Source organism: Stegostoma tigrinum, chromosome 4 (genome assembly GCF_030684315.1).
Source record: "Stegostoma tigrinum isolate sSteTig4 chromosome 4, sSteTig4.hap1, whole genome shotgun sequence".
In the NCBI taxonomy this organism is placed as follows: Eukaryota; Metazoa; Chordata; class Chondrichthyes; order Orectolobiformes; family Stegostomatidae; genus Stegostoma; species Stegostoma tigrinum.
The window spans coordinates 85197378-85214914 of NC_081357.1; the positions used below are offsets into that span (position 1 = coordinate 85197378).

At 41.5% G+C, this 17537-nt stretch overlaps 1 protein-coding gene across 5 annotated transcripts in view; it reads left to right on the forward strand.

Annotated features, from left to right (window-relative positions):
- lmbrd1 (LMBR1 domain containing 1) overlaps window positions 1–17537 on the forward strand; it is a 237119-nt gene that overhangs the window by 17073 nt on the left and 202509 nt on the right. For all 5 annotated transcript variants that reach the window (XM_059645506.1, XM_059645504.1, XM_048531634.1 and 2 more), the window contains one exon: window positions 2952–3015. In XM_059645506.1, coding sequence (XP_059501489.1) covers window positions 2952–3015 — 64 coding nt within the window. The remainder of the gene's footprint in view (window positions 1–2951; window positions 3016–17537) is intronic.

The window sequence follows — 17537 nt, forward strand, 5'->3', positions numbered from 1 at the left end:
GTCCTTCGTCCCAACAAGCCCACACTGACCCTCGGAGGATCCCAATTGGATACACCTCCCTATGGCCCATCTAATCTACACATCTCTGGACACCTCAGACAACTTCGCATGGCCAATCTACCTAACCTGCACATTTTTAGACTGTGGAATGAAACTGGAGCACCTGGAGAAAACCCACACAGACACGAGGAGATCGTGCAAACTCCACACAAGTAGTCGCCCAAGGGCGGAATCAACCCCGGGTCCCTGGTGCTGTGTGGCAGCAGTGCTAACCACTGAGTCACCATGCCGCCCAGATCTAAAGTAAAGCAAAAAATATGTTGATTGCTTAAATAAATGGTCAGTATTGTTCTATCGATTTTGTCTTGCTAGGAATATGGTCAAGAAAGGTCATCTTTGTGTAGTGTTATGGGCCATCCACGTGAACAACCTAATTTATGCATAAATGGGAGGATTCTCCCTCTTCTGCAGTGTCTGTTTTCCCTTTGCTGGGGAAAGACATTAACTCATTTGTACACAATCCGCCATCAAATATTTAAGGTACCAATGACTTTTGATTTGTTTTCTTTTAAATGAATTATTTATAATGATGGCCGATCTTTTTATTCCTTCATGGGATATGATGCCGCTGGCATTTGATAGCCACCATTCATTTAAACCAAATGGCTTGCTCAAACCATTTCAAAAGGTAGTTAAGAGTAAGTCACATGTTGGCCAGATTAGGATGGCCGATTCCTTTCTTAATGATTGAATTTTCTTTTGGAGTTGTTGGTGATAGTTGTTTTGGTCAACATTCCTGAAACTGGCTTTGTGCCATCTTGGAGACACATTTAGTGAATCACACCCTGCAGTAACTGGCAGCTTATCTTCAGTCGTGATTGATTCTATGGAAAGTAGTAGTTCAACTTGTTGTAAATTTACCCAGCCTGTACTATGTCTCATGGTCCTCTTAAATGATTGAATATAACTAGCTCTGGGCCAAGTGTAAGTCTTCTGCCATTTTTAAAGGTCTGCGTCAAATCTATGCAACTTTGATATTATGGAATAAAAATCTGTAGCTCAATTTTTTTTGATAAATTTAAGGCCCTTTTAAACTAAAAGGTATAGAATTTCCATTATGAAGTCAAGCTGTGAAGTACTCAGTGGACTTTAGATTAAGTTCCCTACAGGTGTGGGAACAGGCCCTTCAGCCCAACAAGTCCACTCCGCCCCTTGGAGCATCCCACCCAGACCCATCCCCTCTATAGTCCACACACCTCTGATGAATTTCACTCTGTTAAACTGGTTTTATTTTGGTGTGCACAGAACAGAAAGAATCGCACTTCTGGCTAAATTAACTTGCTTCTGATGCATAATGTTGCTATGTGCAGAGATCATGCTTCCTCAAATTCACACTTCTGTTCAAGACGTGAGATCTTCAGTTCAGAATCCATTTTTGAAATGTCTTCAGGGAAATGGTTGAGTTGATCCTGGCTGTAACTTTATTGATTGGTAATGTGGCAATGAGGTTTGACATTTGTTGCTTTTAAATATAATCTTCCCTGATTTACTGAAACTTCAGTCTGTCCTATAACTTTTACTGAAAATGATTAATTATGCAGCATAGATCATGGCCTGCAACCTTCATGAATTTCCTAATCATGTACTTGTCCAAATGTCATTAAAAATGTTGTAACTGTGCCAACATCTCTACATCTACCACTTCATCTGCGGCAGCTCATTCCCCATGTGAACCACCTTGTGTGGAAAAAGTTGCTCCCAGGTCCCTTTTAAAACTTTCTCTTCTCATCTTAGTTATGCCCTCTAGTTTTAAACTCTATCATGAGGGAAAAGATTTCGTTTTTCACTTCTTAATTATGCCCCTCATAATTTTGTAAACCTTCATAAGGTCACTTCTCAACCTCCTGTGGAAAAACGTCCCAGCTTATCCAGCCTCTCCTTGTAACCCAAACCTTCCAATCCCAGTGACACCCTTGCAAATTTTTTCTGCACTCTCTCTCTCAAATTCAATAATATCTGCCCTATAGCAGGGTGACCAGAGCTGTACACAGTACAATGGCCTCACCAATGCCCTCTACAACCGCAACATGACGCCCCAATGAGTTAAGTCTGCTTAAAACTGCTAAAGCAGTTTAAAGAATTCCTTCTAGCTCCAAATGGCTGGACTGCTACAAACAAAACTGCGCTTGTGTTGATTCAAAACTGTTGGCCACAAACTGACTTCGGTTGACTTGGTCTGTATTTCTGGATGTCATTCAAGTGTACACCCCTTGTCATTTAGCTGATGTTCAAACTAAATTAGCTGATGTTCAAAAATTTAGTTTTGACCTTTTTTAAAAAGGATTGTTGCTGCATAGAATTATAACCCAAAACCCACTTACCTCTACTTTTAAAACCCAAATTACAGCGTACGAATCTAATGATCTAGTTCTAGGCAACCAGGCTTCTGAGATGCTGCTTGGCCTGCTGTGTTCATCCAGCTTCACACTTTGTTATCTTGGATTCTCTAGCATCTGCAGTTCCCATTATCACTGATGCATCTTTTAGATGTTTGCCATTAGTGGATTAGAACATGTTGCTTCAATTAAGAATCACATTTCTGCAGTACCTTTTGAGATAATGGGCATTAACTAGCTTGTTATCATTGCAATATTTGCAATTCTATTCCCAAGTACCTGCTAAAGCAAAACGGTTTGAAAAGATACTTTTCACATTGAATGCTTCCTTCTTTGTGTGGAACAAATGTGTACGTGGAACACGTGAGATATTAAACACACATCTAGCCTTAGATTCAGGTAGAATTTGTTGCCTTCATTACGGTTTGTACAGTTTGAAAATCCATTCTACAACTATCTCGTTTAATTGAAGGCCCATTCTAACCATTGTGTGTTTTATCAGATCGCTACCTGTGCAAGTTGTATTTCCCAAATAATCTCATGTGTTTGTTTTAGGAATGGGCAGCTGACAACATCACAAGGCAGAATATTGAAGACACTGTACTCTATGGGTATTACAGTAAGTATTCAGATTTTTGAATTGTTTTAGCAAATCTAATATTCCAATATAAATCCTCGCTCAAGTTCAGCAAAATTTAATTGAGATGGGGTGGTTTTTCTGATGAGCAGGAAAGCTAGACATTTTCGGGTTGGAAAATTTCTGAAGAAGGGTCCCGACCTGAAACGTCAAGCTTTCCTGCTCCTCTGCTGCTTGGCGTGCTGTGTTCATTCAGCTTCACACTGTTATCTCAGATTCTCCAGCATCGGCAGTTCCTACTATCTCTGGTTTTTCTGTTTGGTTGTTATTTTAAAGGGATGATTGTTTTGGCCTGTGCTCTGTTCTTTTTCTACTTGGTGCATGGAGAAATTGTCTCATTTGGTCGGCCTTCTACTTGTGTAATTCTGTACTTAATGAAAGATATCTCTGAAACTTGCTTTGAATTTGCGTGTTTGGAAATTGCTTATTCTGGCTGCCAGTGGAAGCATGCTTGGGCATTGGCTTGCTAGAGTGGATCAAGCAGCTTCTGTAGTGTGGAGATGGAACCAATAAACTCTTTTAGTGTTATGAAATGTCTGTGTGCCAATCAAGTGATGAATAGCTAGGTAATGGTCACCATAGAAATGGTAAAATTTAGCAAGTTAGTGATAGATAAAGAGCTTTTCCTAACTTATCTACTCAATGATCTGACCGATAAAGGCAAGCATGCCAAATGTTGTCTTTACCGCACTGTCTCCCTGTGACACAACTTTCAAAGAACTATGTACCTGAACCCCTGGGTCTGTCTGTTTGACAGCACTTCCCAGGGCCCTACCATTAACTCTATAAGTCTAACCAAAATGCAAGATCTTGCATTCATCCAAAGTAAACTCGTCACTTCTCGGCCTCTTGGCCCAGGTTAACCTATGAAATCAGAACAGAGGCTACAGATTCTGTAGCTGAGCAGTTGGAATTTACTTTCATGGGAGACTCAGTAAGTAGAGGAGACTTTGATATAGAGCAAGAGGGAAATCTCTTGCACATGTTCTGCAGTCATGTTTCTGGTATTTACAGATTGCCAGCAGTCTTTTAATAAAACTGTGGTTTATCTCAAAAGCAAACCTTTCTTTACTCTGTAGCTGATGATCATGTTGCCTCTGAGACTCCTTCCTTGGAAGTCTGGCTTTACAACAGAATTTCATAGCTTAATGCAAAACAATTTTAAGATGGGTGCTGTAGTAACTTTTGATGAATTATTGACTTACTAACCAAAGTCAGTTCTCTGTTGGGCTGTCTTCTACTCTGTTGTTTATCTCAGAAATATTGAATTTTCACACTTTCAAAAACCAAAAGAGTAATCAAATTCCAAATGCTTTGCTTTGTGGTTACTATTAAGGTAACAGAGCAGCCTGTTTCCTTTCTGTCTGGTTGAAGTGAATCAACAAGAATAAGTCATGTATCGTTTCAGCTTTTTTTTAATGCTGTTGGAGATTGCATTATGTTTTGTAAACCAGACCTAGATGTTCTGCACAGAGATTATGGAAGAATGCCCTAATGTGTCTTGTTCCCAAAAATCTGGCTAGGTATAAGCATCAACATCCACCTATTCAAAGGAGAAATAATACCATCAAATAAAACGTGTTTATCATTGGCCTGTATCGTGAGGAACAGTGACTTGTTAGTGATGTCACTGGGCTTGTAACCCAGAGCAGGCTAATGCTCTGGTGGAATGGGCTGAATGCAGTGAAAAAATAGCTGGAATTTAAAAGCTAGCCCAATGGTGACCATGTAACCACTGTTGATTTGTGTAAAAACTCATCTGGTTCACTAATGACCTTCGGGGAAAGAAATCTTCTGCTCTTACTTCGTCTGACTTCCACATGAGTTCAGACCCACAGCAGTGTGGTTAACACATTTAATCAAACCATTCAGAGGTGTTAATGATACCTTTAGAAGTAAGTGGGATTTGAACATAAGGTTTTGAACTCAGCATTGTGGACATTATAATTGGGCCACAAGAGCAGACCTAAGCACTGTGGTTGATTCTTAGTGGCAATGGCTTGTCTGATAGTCGGTACTTTTGAAGGGGTGTGGTTGGATAATTGTGGCGGATGGGATTAGTCTGATGGATGAAAATGGGTTCTTCACCTTTAGATAGATTTTAGGTATCAATTTGGCTACAGCTATCAGATAATTAGTGTTTAGAGAGTGTAATACATTTAGAATGTGCCTCAGGTGTATCATTTTTATTTCATATTTTAACAGCATGTTGCATTTTGTGAAAACAGGCTGTATAGGCTTGGAGATCGACAGCACAGAAAAGGGCTCTTTGGCTCATCACATCCACACCGGTCAAAAACAACCCCTTAACTGTTCTAATCCCATTTACCAGCACCTGTCCCATTGCCTTGTATGTCTTGGCATTGCAAGTACGTATTTAAATGCTTAAATGTTATGAGGGTTTCTAACACCCAAATAGGCAGAGTTCCAGATTCCCATTACCCTCTGGTTGAAACCAGTTTTCCTGACATGTCCTTAACCTCTGCCCTTTATCTTAATTCTGTGTCCCTAGTCATTGATCCCTCCATTGAGAAGAAACGTTTCTTCCTGACTACTGTATCTATACCCTTGTTACTTTATCCATCTTAATTATACCCCTTCTTGATCTCCTATGTTCAGAATTTTCTGAAGAAGGGCCTAGGCCTGAAACGTCAGCTTTCCTGCTCCTGTGATGCTGCTTGGCCTGCTGTGTTCATCCAGCTCTACACTGTTATCTCAGAATCTCCAGCATTGCAGTTTCTACTATCTCTGACGTACAGTCAATGTTTGCATGGGTAATTTTCCTTTCAACTGCAAATCCCTATATCACATCTGTAATATGATAGAAAACACAATTTATAAATATGGTTCTTGTCTTATGCACCAGAGATAACATACACCTCCATGAATTTCATGAAAATTATTTTTATTCTGAATGTCACCTGGCAAGTCAATATGTCAGAATGCAGAGCTGGGCAAAGAAGTGACAGATGGAATTCAACCCAGAGAGGTATGAAGTGATTCATTTTGGATGATCAAATTTGAGTGCAGAATACAGGGTTAATGGCAAGATTCTTGGCCAAGTGAAGGAACAGAGCGATCTTGGGGTCCATTTCCATAGATCCAACAAAGTTGCTACACAAGTTGATAGGGTTGTTAAGAAGGCATATGGTGTGCCGGCTTTCATTGGCAGGGGCCTTGAGTTTAAGAGCCGCAAAGTTATGCTTCAGCTGTATAAAACCGTGGGTAGATCACACGTGGAATATTGTGCTCAGTTCTAGTCGCCTCATTATAAGATGAATGTGGAAGCTTTAGACAGGGTCCAGAAGAGTTCTACCAGGAAGTTCCCTGGAATGGAGGTCTTTTGAGGAAAGGTTGAGGGAGCTAGGGCTTTTCTCGTTGGAGCGAAGAAGGATGAGAGGTAACTTGGTAGAGGTGTACAAGGTGATGAGAGGCCTAGACAGAGTGGCTAGCCAGTGATGTTTTCTCAGGGCAGAAATGACTATTATGAGGGTGATTTGGAGGAAGGTATAGGGGGAGGTCACAGGTTGGTTCTTTACAGAGTGGTGGGTGCATGGAATGTGCTGCTGGTGTTTGTAGTGGAGTCAGATACATTAGAGACATTCAAGTGACTCTTGGATTGGCACATGGATGAAAGTAAAATATAGGGTATGTAGGACAGTTTGATCTTAGAGCAGGATAATAGGTTGGCACAACATCGTGGGTCGAAAGGCCTGTACTGTTTAGATTAGATTCCCTACAATGTGGAAACAGGCCCTTTGGCCCAACAAGTCCACAACACCCCTTGAAGAATCCTACCCAGACCCATCCCCCTATAACCCACTCACCCCTGAACACTATGGGCAATTTAGAATCGCCAATCCACCTAACCTGCACATCTTTGGACTGTGGAAGGAAGCCGGAGCACCTGGAGGAAACCCACGCAGACACTGGGAGAATGTGCAAACTCTACACGGACAGTCGCCCGAGGCTGGAATTGAACCCAGATCCCTGGTGCTGTGAGGCTGCAGTGCTAACCACTGAGCCACCGTGCTGCCCAAGTTGTACTGTTCTATATTCTATCTTCTATGTCTTTAAAACATTGTTGTTTAAGTATTGCTGAAAGCATATCATTTTATTGATGCTTTTCATTGTGAAACTTCACCAGCTACAAGTTTCCCTCCCAGCCACTTGCATCCTGTTTTGGAAATATATCACCGTTCCCTTGCTGTCGTTGGATAAAAATCCTGAAGTTCCCTCTCTAACAGCGTTGTGGGTCAGTTGAGAGCATGTGGACTACAGTGGTTTAAGAAGACAGCTCCCTATCACCATCTCGAGGGCAACTAGTGACAGTCAATCAATGCTGGCCAGGCAGTGTTGCTCATGTCCCATGACTAAATATAAAGCAACTCATTGAAAGCATTTACAAGGGTATAAATTCTCGTGAAAAACCATCATTTATACTGCATGAAAGGAGAGTGTTGATTAGATTGCAAGTTTCATTGATTGGTAGGGGCTTTGCTAAGGAGGATATGTTAATGCTGATTAATAGTTAACGGCTAGAGTTTGTTTAAATTTTAAACCTGCAAATATTCAGAGAGGTTCAAGGAGTCCTCCTGTCTAGTATTTCTCCCTGAACTTGAATCTTGGCTTAAAATTTAGTGTCTGGCAATTAACTGTCAATCAGCATTAATAGATATATTCTCCATTGCAGATCCACTTAGAGTCAACATGCAATCCAGTTAGCAGCCTCATTTCATACGGTTTAAATGTTGGTTTCCACTTGAGTTGGCAGACTTGCAGATTGTCCAGATGAATGCGTGATGGAAAGCTTCATTAAAATGTCTCTTTTTCAACATTTATGTTCTGTACTACCAATTCTATATTAATTGTTTAAATGCTGTGGGGAAGTTTTCAAATGGTCTAAATTTTACCTTGTAAATCATCTATCTGCTTCTATATGACGATCCTTCAAATGTAAGGCTATATTAGAATCTGGAATGATGGAACTCGATGGGTTGGAGGGCCAATTGTGTTCTCAACAGGGGTTATGATTAATAGTGTCTCAAGGTTTGTACTAATACCGTTGCTATTAATGCACAACTGTGTAGTACTTTTTATTTGCTGTAAGGAACAGCAACTCATATTCCGCCTGGGAACCCTGCAGCCATATGGTATCAATGTGGACTTCACCAGTTTCAAAATCTCCCCTTCCCCCACTGCATCCCTAAACCAGCCCAGTTCATCCCCTCCCCCCACTGCACCACACAACCAGCCCAGCTCTTTCCCCCCCCCACCCACTGCATCCCAAAACCAGTCCAACCTGTCTCTGCCTCCCTAACCGGTTCTTCCTCTCACCCATCCCTTCCTCCCACCCCAAGCCGCACCCCCAGCTACCTACTAACCTCATCCCAGCTCCTTGACCTGTCCGTCTTCCCTGGACTGACCTATCCCCTCCCTACCTCCCCACCCACACCTTCTCCACCTATCTTCTTTACTCTCCATCTTCGGTCCGCCTCCCCCTCTCTCCCTATTTATTCCAGTTCCCTCCCCCCATCCCCCTCTCTGATGAAGGGTCTAGGCCCGAAACGTCAGCTTTTGTGCTCCTGAGATGCTGCTTGGCCTGCTGTGTTCATCCAGCCTCACATTTTATTATCTTGGAATCTCCAGCATCTGCAGTTCCCATTATCTCTTAGGTAGCATGATATTTGTTTCATATTAGATGGCAGGTTGAGAGTGTAAATCCTTTCTTGAAAGGCTATGCGTGCTGTATATATGCTTTTTCAGATTTCTTGAATAAGTATACCTACTTTCCACATACTTTAGAGGGAGACCCCACCCCCACTTTCTTCATTCCACTTATACACATTTTTGATCTCTATTAAAAGTTCATAACTATTTCTTATCAAGCTACTACCTTGAGTCAGTGAGGAAGGAACATTGTTTTCTGCTAATTGCCACTGTTACCAGCTGCTGCTCTTCAACTTACAAAAATCTCACTGCAGTTACAGCAGCGGCAGAATCTGTGACCAGTGTGTGGGTGATTTTTAGGCTGTGCAGCCACTGCAGACGGTCGTTCTTGGGTCTCGACCCTGGACCTGTGCTTTTTTTAATTTAGTCACTTTGTGGCCAGCATTTATTGCCTGACCACTAGCCGTCCTTGAGGAGGTGATAATGAGCTGCCTTCTTGAACCGCTGCTGTCCACCTGCTGTGTTGACCCATAATGCCAGTAAGGAGGGAATTCCAGGATTTTGATCCAGCAACAGTGAAGGAGCGGTGATATATTTCCAAGCCAGAATTGAGTGGCTTGGAGGTGAAATTGAAGGTGGAGGTATTCCCATATATCTGCTGCCGTTGTCCTTCCAAATCAAAGTAATCGTGAGTACGGACTATGTTGTCTGAGTACCTTTGGTGAGGCCCTACAGTGCATTATGTAGACAGTACACACTGCTGGTACTGAGCGCAATAGTGACAGGAGTGGATGCTTCTGGATGTAATGCTAATCAAGCAGGCTATTTTGTCCTGGAGAGTGTCAAGCTTCTGGAGTGTTGTTGGGGCTACACTCATCCAGGCAAGTGGAGAGGATTTCATCACACTCTTGATTTGTGCCTTGTAGATGGTGGGCAGGCTTTGGGGAGTGAAGAGGTGAATTACTCGCCACAGTATTCCTGGCCTCTGACTTGCTGTTCTAACTGCTATGTTTATGTGGTGAGTCCAGTTGAGTTTCTGATCAATAAAAACTCCTGCTCATGGGAGTTGTTGAGCGTGTTATGAGAGGGTTGGGGGTTGGGGAGGTGGTGTTCTGGTGGGGGAGAGGGAGTGAATGAAGGTAGTTGCATGCTCAGGCAATTGTACACCAGGTTACTGCAGCCATCGTGAAGCCAAGTATACCCAGAGCAACACTGGTGTAGTTGCATGTGTTAGTTTTGGTGGATTAAACCTAACAGACTATCACACAATACAGTACTTTAATGTGCATATATATCCAGTAATCAGAAATATCAACTGATCAAACCAAAATACTCATTCTACTTTTCACCTTCGCACTTCACCACCAAACGTACAAAATCATCATGTGTGCATCCCTTGGTGATGCTGGTCCATATCAGATGCCTGTTAGTGATAGTTATTACTAATTGTCAGCTGATAATTGGAAGAATAGGTTGCTGTTTGTATATTTCCCACTTAGCCATTAGTGAATGTGTTGAGTAGTTCTGCTGGAAAGGTGTCTAATACCAAACCTGTACAACTAGATATCATAATGTAACTTGTTTACTTTTAGAAATTGTTATTTATTTGGCGAAGCCGCAGCATGCCATTGCCATTTCAATGTATCTGGATTCTTGGTGTACCTGTTGAAAGAAGATAGTGAGACAATGAAGGGGTATATCCACGACTGTGTGGATTTTGCAAAGATGGTCTGAGTAAATTGGGAGAGATATCCAAGGTAACTGGTGAGAAGTGTGTGCCATATGTTTGAAGGCAGGAAGATTGTCAATTTACCAGATCTGTTACGCAATCTGAATTTTAATTTTATTTGGTATTGAGTTGTAAAACCTTGGAAACCGCGCATTGAAGAGACATGGTAAGACGTTACTATGGAATGAAATTATTTAAAGATATAAAAGTTACAAATTCTTCCAAAGAAAAGTAACTATTTGAATGATATGCCTTTCAATTAGTTAATTTTCAAAAGTTCCCTGCCTATTCCTGTGTCTGTCAGGATTTCTTAGATTTTGCTCTTGTATGCACCTGCTCCACCACCTCTGGCAGTGCATTCCAGGAACTTACCACCCTCGATACAAAAGAACTTGCCTGTCACCTCTCCTTTTAAACCTACGTCCTTTTACCTTTCACTTATGTCCCTTAGTAATTGCCGTTTCTACCTGGGTAAAGGACTCTGACTATCTGTCATATCCATGCCTCCATAATTTTGTAGACTTCTATCAGCTAACCCCTCATCCTCTGTTCCTTACAACTAACAACCACCAAACCAAGTAACACTAGTAAACCATTTCTGTACTCTCTTCAAAGCCCTTACATTATTCTGGTAGTGTGGCAATCAGAACTGTACACAATGTTCCAAATGTGGCTAACCTAAAGTTCCGTATAACTGCAACATGACTTGCCAGTCTTTGTACTCTGTGCCCTGACTGATGAAGGCAAGCATGCTATGTACCTTTTTGACCAGCATACCCACTTCTGTTGCCATAAGACCATAAGACCTAGGGGAACTTTCAGGGAACTCTGAACCTGCATGCCAAAATCCCTCTATGTTCGTGAAATCAAGCGTTCGGTCAATGACTTCCCTTCTGCAGTAGTTTTTTGAAAATACATCACCTCGCATTTGTCTGGATTAAACTCCATCTACCATTGCTCTGCCCAGGTATCTAGCATATCTATATCCTGCAATCCTCCTCACTGTCTGCATCTTCCCTAATCTGTGTGTCATCTGCAAAATTACTGATCAGGCCACTTAAATACACAAATGCTTTTGTGGAAAACGTATTACAGACAAGAGGGATCCCAGCACTGATCCCTGCAGAACATCACTGGTCACGGATCTTGAGTTGGAAAAGCACCCTTCTGGCCAGCACCATATCTATCTTGCATGCTAAATGCAGATCCCCTGAAACTTCACCTTTATCAGCCTACCATGAGGGACCTTGTCAAAGGCCTTGCTAAAGTTCATATAGATGACATCTACGGCCATACCCTTATTAATCATATTCCTCAAAAAAATGGAATCAAGTTTGTGAAACATGACTTCCCCCAAGCCATGCTGCCCATCACTAATAAGTGCATATTTTAATGTGTGCAAATCCTATCCCTTAAAATCTTTTCCAGTAATTTCCTTTTTCACTGATGTAAGGCTCATTGGCCTGTAATTTCACAGATTTCCCATTTTGCCCTTCTTAAACACAGCTATTCTCCTTTGACTAAAGAGGATACAAAGATTTCATACAAGGCCCCAGCAATTTCCTCACCTGTCGTTCTCAGCATTCAGGAATAGGTCCCACAAGGTTCTGGGTATTTATCTACTTTAATGCTTTTCAAACAATCCAGCATTGTTTTACATTAACATCCTAGGATATCATCATACTCCTCCTGAAACTAACCATCTACCATGCCCTCCTGCTATATGAATACCGATGCAAAGTATTCGGTAAGGATCTTGCCAATCACCCCACTCCCATGCATAAATATCCTCCTTTGTCCTTGAGTGGATCTACCCTTTCCCTAGCTACCCTCTCACTTATGTATGTGTGAAATGCCTTGTGATTTTCCTTATCCTGTCAGCCAAAGACATTTCATGTCCCCCTTCTCGTCCTCGTTTGAGTTCTTTCGTGCTCTTTTTGTGTGCTTGAGACTCTATATCTTCAGATTCCTAAACTTTTATGTATGCTTGCTTTTTATTTTTGACCAAGCTCTTAACTTTGCTTATCATTCAAGGTTTCTGAATCTGGCCTTCCCGATCCTTCATTTTCACAGAACATACTATTCCTGAATGCTATCAACTGGCCTTTAAAATATGCCCACATGCTAGATGTGGATTTACACTCAAACAGCTGCCTACAATCTACAGTCCCCAGTTTCTCCCAAATACTGTGGTGGTTAACCTTCCTTGCCCAAATTTAATACTTTCACCTGAGGACTAACCTTATCCTTATCCATATCCATAAGTAATTTAAAACTTAGAAGTGTTGTTACTGTTCCTGAAGTGCTCCCCCACTGAAACTCAATCACTGGGTGGGTTCATTTTCTAATACCATTTTTATATGGCCCTTCCCTAATTGGTCTATTTACATATTGTTTCAAAACACCATCCTGGACATGCTTAACAAGCTCACCTCTGACATTAAGTTGACCTACTGCTCTTTTCTAAACTCTTCTGAGTGGCACGAGCAATCTTTCCTGCCAGGATATTGTTACCCTTCCACTGTAGGTGCAACTTGTCCTCCTCATACAGGTCGCACCTACCTCTGAAGACTTCCTAATTATCCACATACCTGAAGCCCTCCCTCCTATATGAGCTCTTCAGCCACATATTTAAATGTACAATCTTCCTATTCCTCCTTCACTGGTATGCGGCAGAGAAAGGTTGCAACTCTACAGTTCCTGCTTTACAACTTCCTACCTAACCACCTGAACACTGTTTGCAGGAACTCTGTCTCCTTTTCTGCCTATGTTGTTGATACCAGTATGAACGACTGGAGTCTTGTTTGCAGCCACCAAATTCCCTACTCTTTGATTCTCCCTGCTGTGCAATCATGCCAGTTGTTTTGCCACTGATCTGGCTGCTGCTGCTGTTTTCTCCTGAGAGGCCATGCCTCCCAACAGTATCCAAAACAGCATGCCTGTTTGAGAGAAGAATGGTCACAGGAGACTTCTGCGCTTGTCTTCCTGATGGTCACCCAACTCTTCTCTGTCTGTGATAACAAAGTGTAGAGCTGGATGAACACAGCAGGTTAAACAGTATTAGAGGAGCAGGAAAGCTGACATTTCAGAAGAATGGTCCAGACCCGAAATGTAAGCTTTCCTGCTCCTCTGATGCTGTTTGGCCTGCTGTGTTCGTCCAGTTCTACACCTTGTTATCTCAGCTTCTCCAGCACCAGCAGTTCCCACTATCTCCTCTTTGTCTGTGTAACTGCGCACCTGTGATGTCACCTGTTTGCTTAACTTGCTATCCACAGTTTTCTCAGCTTCAGTATACTGCCTTATCTTAGCTGTTGGTTTTTAATTTACTGTTGCTGTCATTAAGTCATGAAGCCAAAGAGTCCCAGGATTTTATCTCTCCCACTCAACTTTCAGAAATGCCCAAGAAATCAAAAGACAATTTTAGCACAAAAGAGTTGCATTCCTTAAGATGCAGTTCTGTGTCCAGTGCTGCCCTTTCTCTGCTGCAGATTTTTATCTCCCAAAACTGCTGCTAATCTCACGTAAGTCTGCTGTCAATGTGCTGGGCCACCCTGTCTCTGCCATAGGTTTTTATTTCCCACTGCTGCTGCCCTTCTCCCGCAGGTCCACTCTCGATAAGCTGGGATATGTCTCTGTTACAGGTTTTTGCCTCCTGCCATTAATGTTCTTCGCATTCAGGTCTGCTTCAGTGTGGTGGGCTGCCCTATGTCTGCCGCAGCTGCTGTAATAGTCATAGAGCCGTAGAGTCTCAGAATTTTATCTCCTACCATTGCTGCTCTGTTGACACAGATCTGTTCTGTATGGTAGGCCACCCTGTTTCTGCCACAGGGTTTACCCCTCACTGCTGCTGCCCTTGTAGGATAACTGATTCTGAATTTACCTCTGTAAAGATAGGATAGATTTCGTGCACTGTCTGTTTTCTGAATTCCATAGTGACAACTTCTATATTAGGATCTTGTTTTTGAGTAACTGTAATATTATTATATGAGAGAATGCAACTGAGGAAAAGCTTATTTATTTGAATCACGTCTTATTTCTTTGAATCTTGTTCAGCCATTACTAACAGTGCTTACTGACTATGTTGTTTCCTGATTAAACAACGCCTCAGTTTTAAATCCTGAACCGTGTCGTGGCCTCATCCTTCCCTTCCTTTGTAATCTTCTCCAGCATTATAGCCCTTGTAGGTCAACATTGCTGTAGTTCTGATCTCTTGTATATCCCCAAGTTCAACTGTTCCACCATTGGTTGTCAAAGCCCTGTGGTTTGAAATCACTTTGTAAACTTCACCGCCTTTCTTCCTCTTTTTTGTACTTTTAAGGTGTTCCTTTTAAACTTTCATCTTTTGAAGCTTTCGGCCAACTGTCCTAATAACTCTTCCGCTGTCTTTGTGTCAGATTTTTTTCTGTAATATTTCTGTGCAGGCGCTTGGGATGTTGGTACTTGCATTGAAGGTATTATGCAAGTGCAGGTTTTTCAAACACGGTGGAGCTGCCCCCAGAGCATGGCTTATCCCTACCAGTGGAAAGACTTAGCATCTTAAGTAATTGGGGATACTGTGTGATTTGTATTGTCTGTTACATTTGTGTCTGGATTTATCTGAAAAAAAAGTTGTAATTGTAATGACTCGCTGTGAATACACACCAGAAATTGAACTCTGCTGTTCTACAAATTGATACAGAAGTTAAATGTTTTATGAAGTTTGCAAAGTTCTCTAATTTACCTGGTGTTTTTGGACTATGGTTAATCAGCATAAACCAGGCTTTTGTACTGAATGAGAATTACTATTTGTCGCAAGTAGTTAGACTTTCGAACCAGGCAAATGGTTATAAACCATCAGCATATAACACTATTAATTAAAACTGAGTTCAGTTACTTTTGTTTTAAAATTTAAGAAAAGAACAGACTTATAGAATGTCCTGTGAGGCTGGATGAACACAGCAGGCCAAACAGCATCTCAAGAGCACAAAAGCTGATGTTTCGGGCCTAGACCCTTCATCAGAGAGGGGGATGGGGAGAGGGAACTGGAATAAATAGGGAGAGAGGGGGTCCTCTTCAAGGACCGCAACTTTCCCCCCACAGTGATTGAGAACGCCCTTGACCGCGTCTCCCGCATTTCCCGCAACCTGTCCGTCTTCCCTGGACTGACCTATCCCCTCCCTACCTCCCCACCTATACTCTCTCCACCTATCTTCTTTACTCTCCATCTTCGGTCCGCCTCCCCCTCTCTCCCTATTTATTCCAGAACCCTCACCCCATCCCCCTCTCTGATGAAGGGTCTAGGCCCGAAACGTCAGCTTTTGTGCTCCTGAGATGCTGCTTGGCCTGCTGTGTTTATCCAGCCTCACATTTTATTATCTTGGAATTCTCCAGCATCTGCAGTTCCCATTATCTCTTATAGAATGTCCTGTTGAAATTGGTGTAGAGTGACTGTAAGGATATTTCAAACCTCTGATACAGTTGGAGTTATCTTTAGTTGGCATCAATGAATATGTGCACATTTGTGTGGCAGCTTTTCTAACTCAATTCCCATGCAAGCAGCACTTGGTGTTAAGTACTTGGTGAGTTTTTTTTCATTCATTACTGAGACTAGTTAGACTGTTCCTACCTGTTGTCCTAGTAAAACATCTGGTGGAGTAGAGCATATTCCTGGTATATTTGAGCTTGGGGTATTTATTGGGTTGAATCTGTTTTCATGGTATGAATATTTTTTATGACTATATAAAACATATTGGCTCTTAAATTGAATAATCTCTTAATCCACATTGAGTTTTTCATCTAAATGTGTGGAATTAAACTCTGATACAGAAGGAGCAGAATTGCATTAAAGCGGAGTGTTTTTAAGCCTAGGTCACATTGCTTTTATTTTGAGAGAGAATTTGGTTTTACTGTTCTTTTCCTCTTGCACCTTGCAATACATCCCAAATCCCACCCTTGCACCACATTCAGTGGGTTAGAGGTTAATGATGCAGATGGGACTTTTTAGGCATTTTTGTAGCATGAACCACTGCCTTGTTTGTTCCAGATCACATTAGTCCAGAATTTGCAATCATAATAGTAAATCAACCATTTGCCATGATTACAGCCGTGAAACTAACAAGAACTTTTTTCCATCCAAGTAGTTTCTATTCCCTTTTTTAAAAGCCCACATAATTCTTGAAGGTTCTAGGTATTAAATTTGGTGATGGAATTTGAAACTCAATTTCACTATCGTAACACGCTTTTTAGAGATCTTTATGTTTCATCTTTTACCTTAATCTCTTGTGTACAACTTTGATCTTTGTTACTTGTTGTAAAATGATTAAAAAGTGAAGGAAATTTGGAGATTTTTTACTTCCTAGTTTGCTGTAATGTGAGAGGCTACTTGATTGTGATTGTCTACATTAGTCCAGTGATGACTTTGCTGTTGACCACCCAAGAGCCCTTTGGGTGTGTGATTGAATTAAATTAATGTCAGAAAGGTGAAACCCATGCTACAGAGTCTGCTAGGCCTTTGTTGTTTGCTTTCTGTTAAATGGTAACTACCACTCACTGCAACATCTGGGCCATTGTTGATTGACTGCATCTTCTTCCTGATGATTATTACTACTGGCATTGTAATACTTAATGAGGGAAAAAAAATCCTGAGAAGAACTACAGATTCCGTAAATCAGAAACAACAATAGAAATTGCTGCAAGAAATCAGAGTTAACGTTTTGGGTCTTCTAAGGAACAGACACTGGTAAAGTATTGCTCACCACAGATGCTGTTGGACCTGCTGAGCTTTCCTATCAATTTCTGCTTTTTTGTAATACTTACTGATGTGGTCCTCTGACAAATGACACATTGACATCCATTTTGATAATTGCAGGTTAAATAAGCTGAAATTGATTGTTGGATTAAACTGATCAGCATGAGATGTCTGTAGCAATTTTCATTCAGTGAGCTCTGGATTCTTAACTTTTATGTACTGTCTGATCACTAGCAGATGTAGACATAGGCTGACAAACCAACACTCTGCAGTGCTGGACGCTAACTAATTATTAAAATCTGAACTTTATTATCCAAAGAACGTGGCAGCACCAGTAATGTACACAGCTCAATCGATTTGTGCTAACATGGTAAAAGC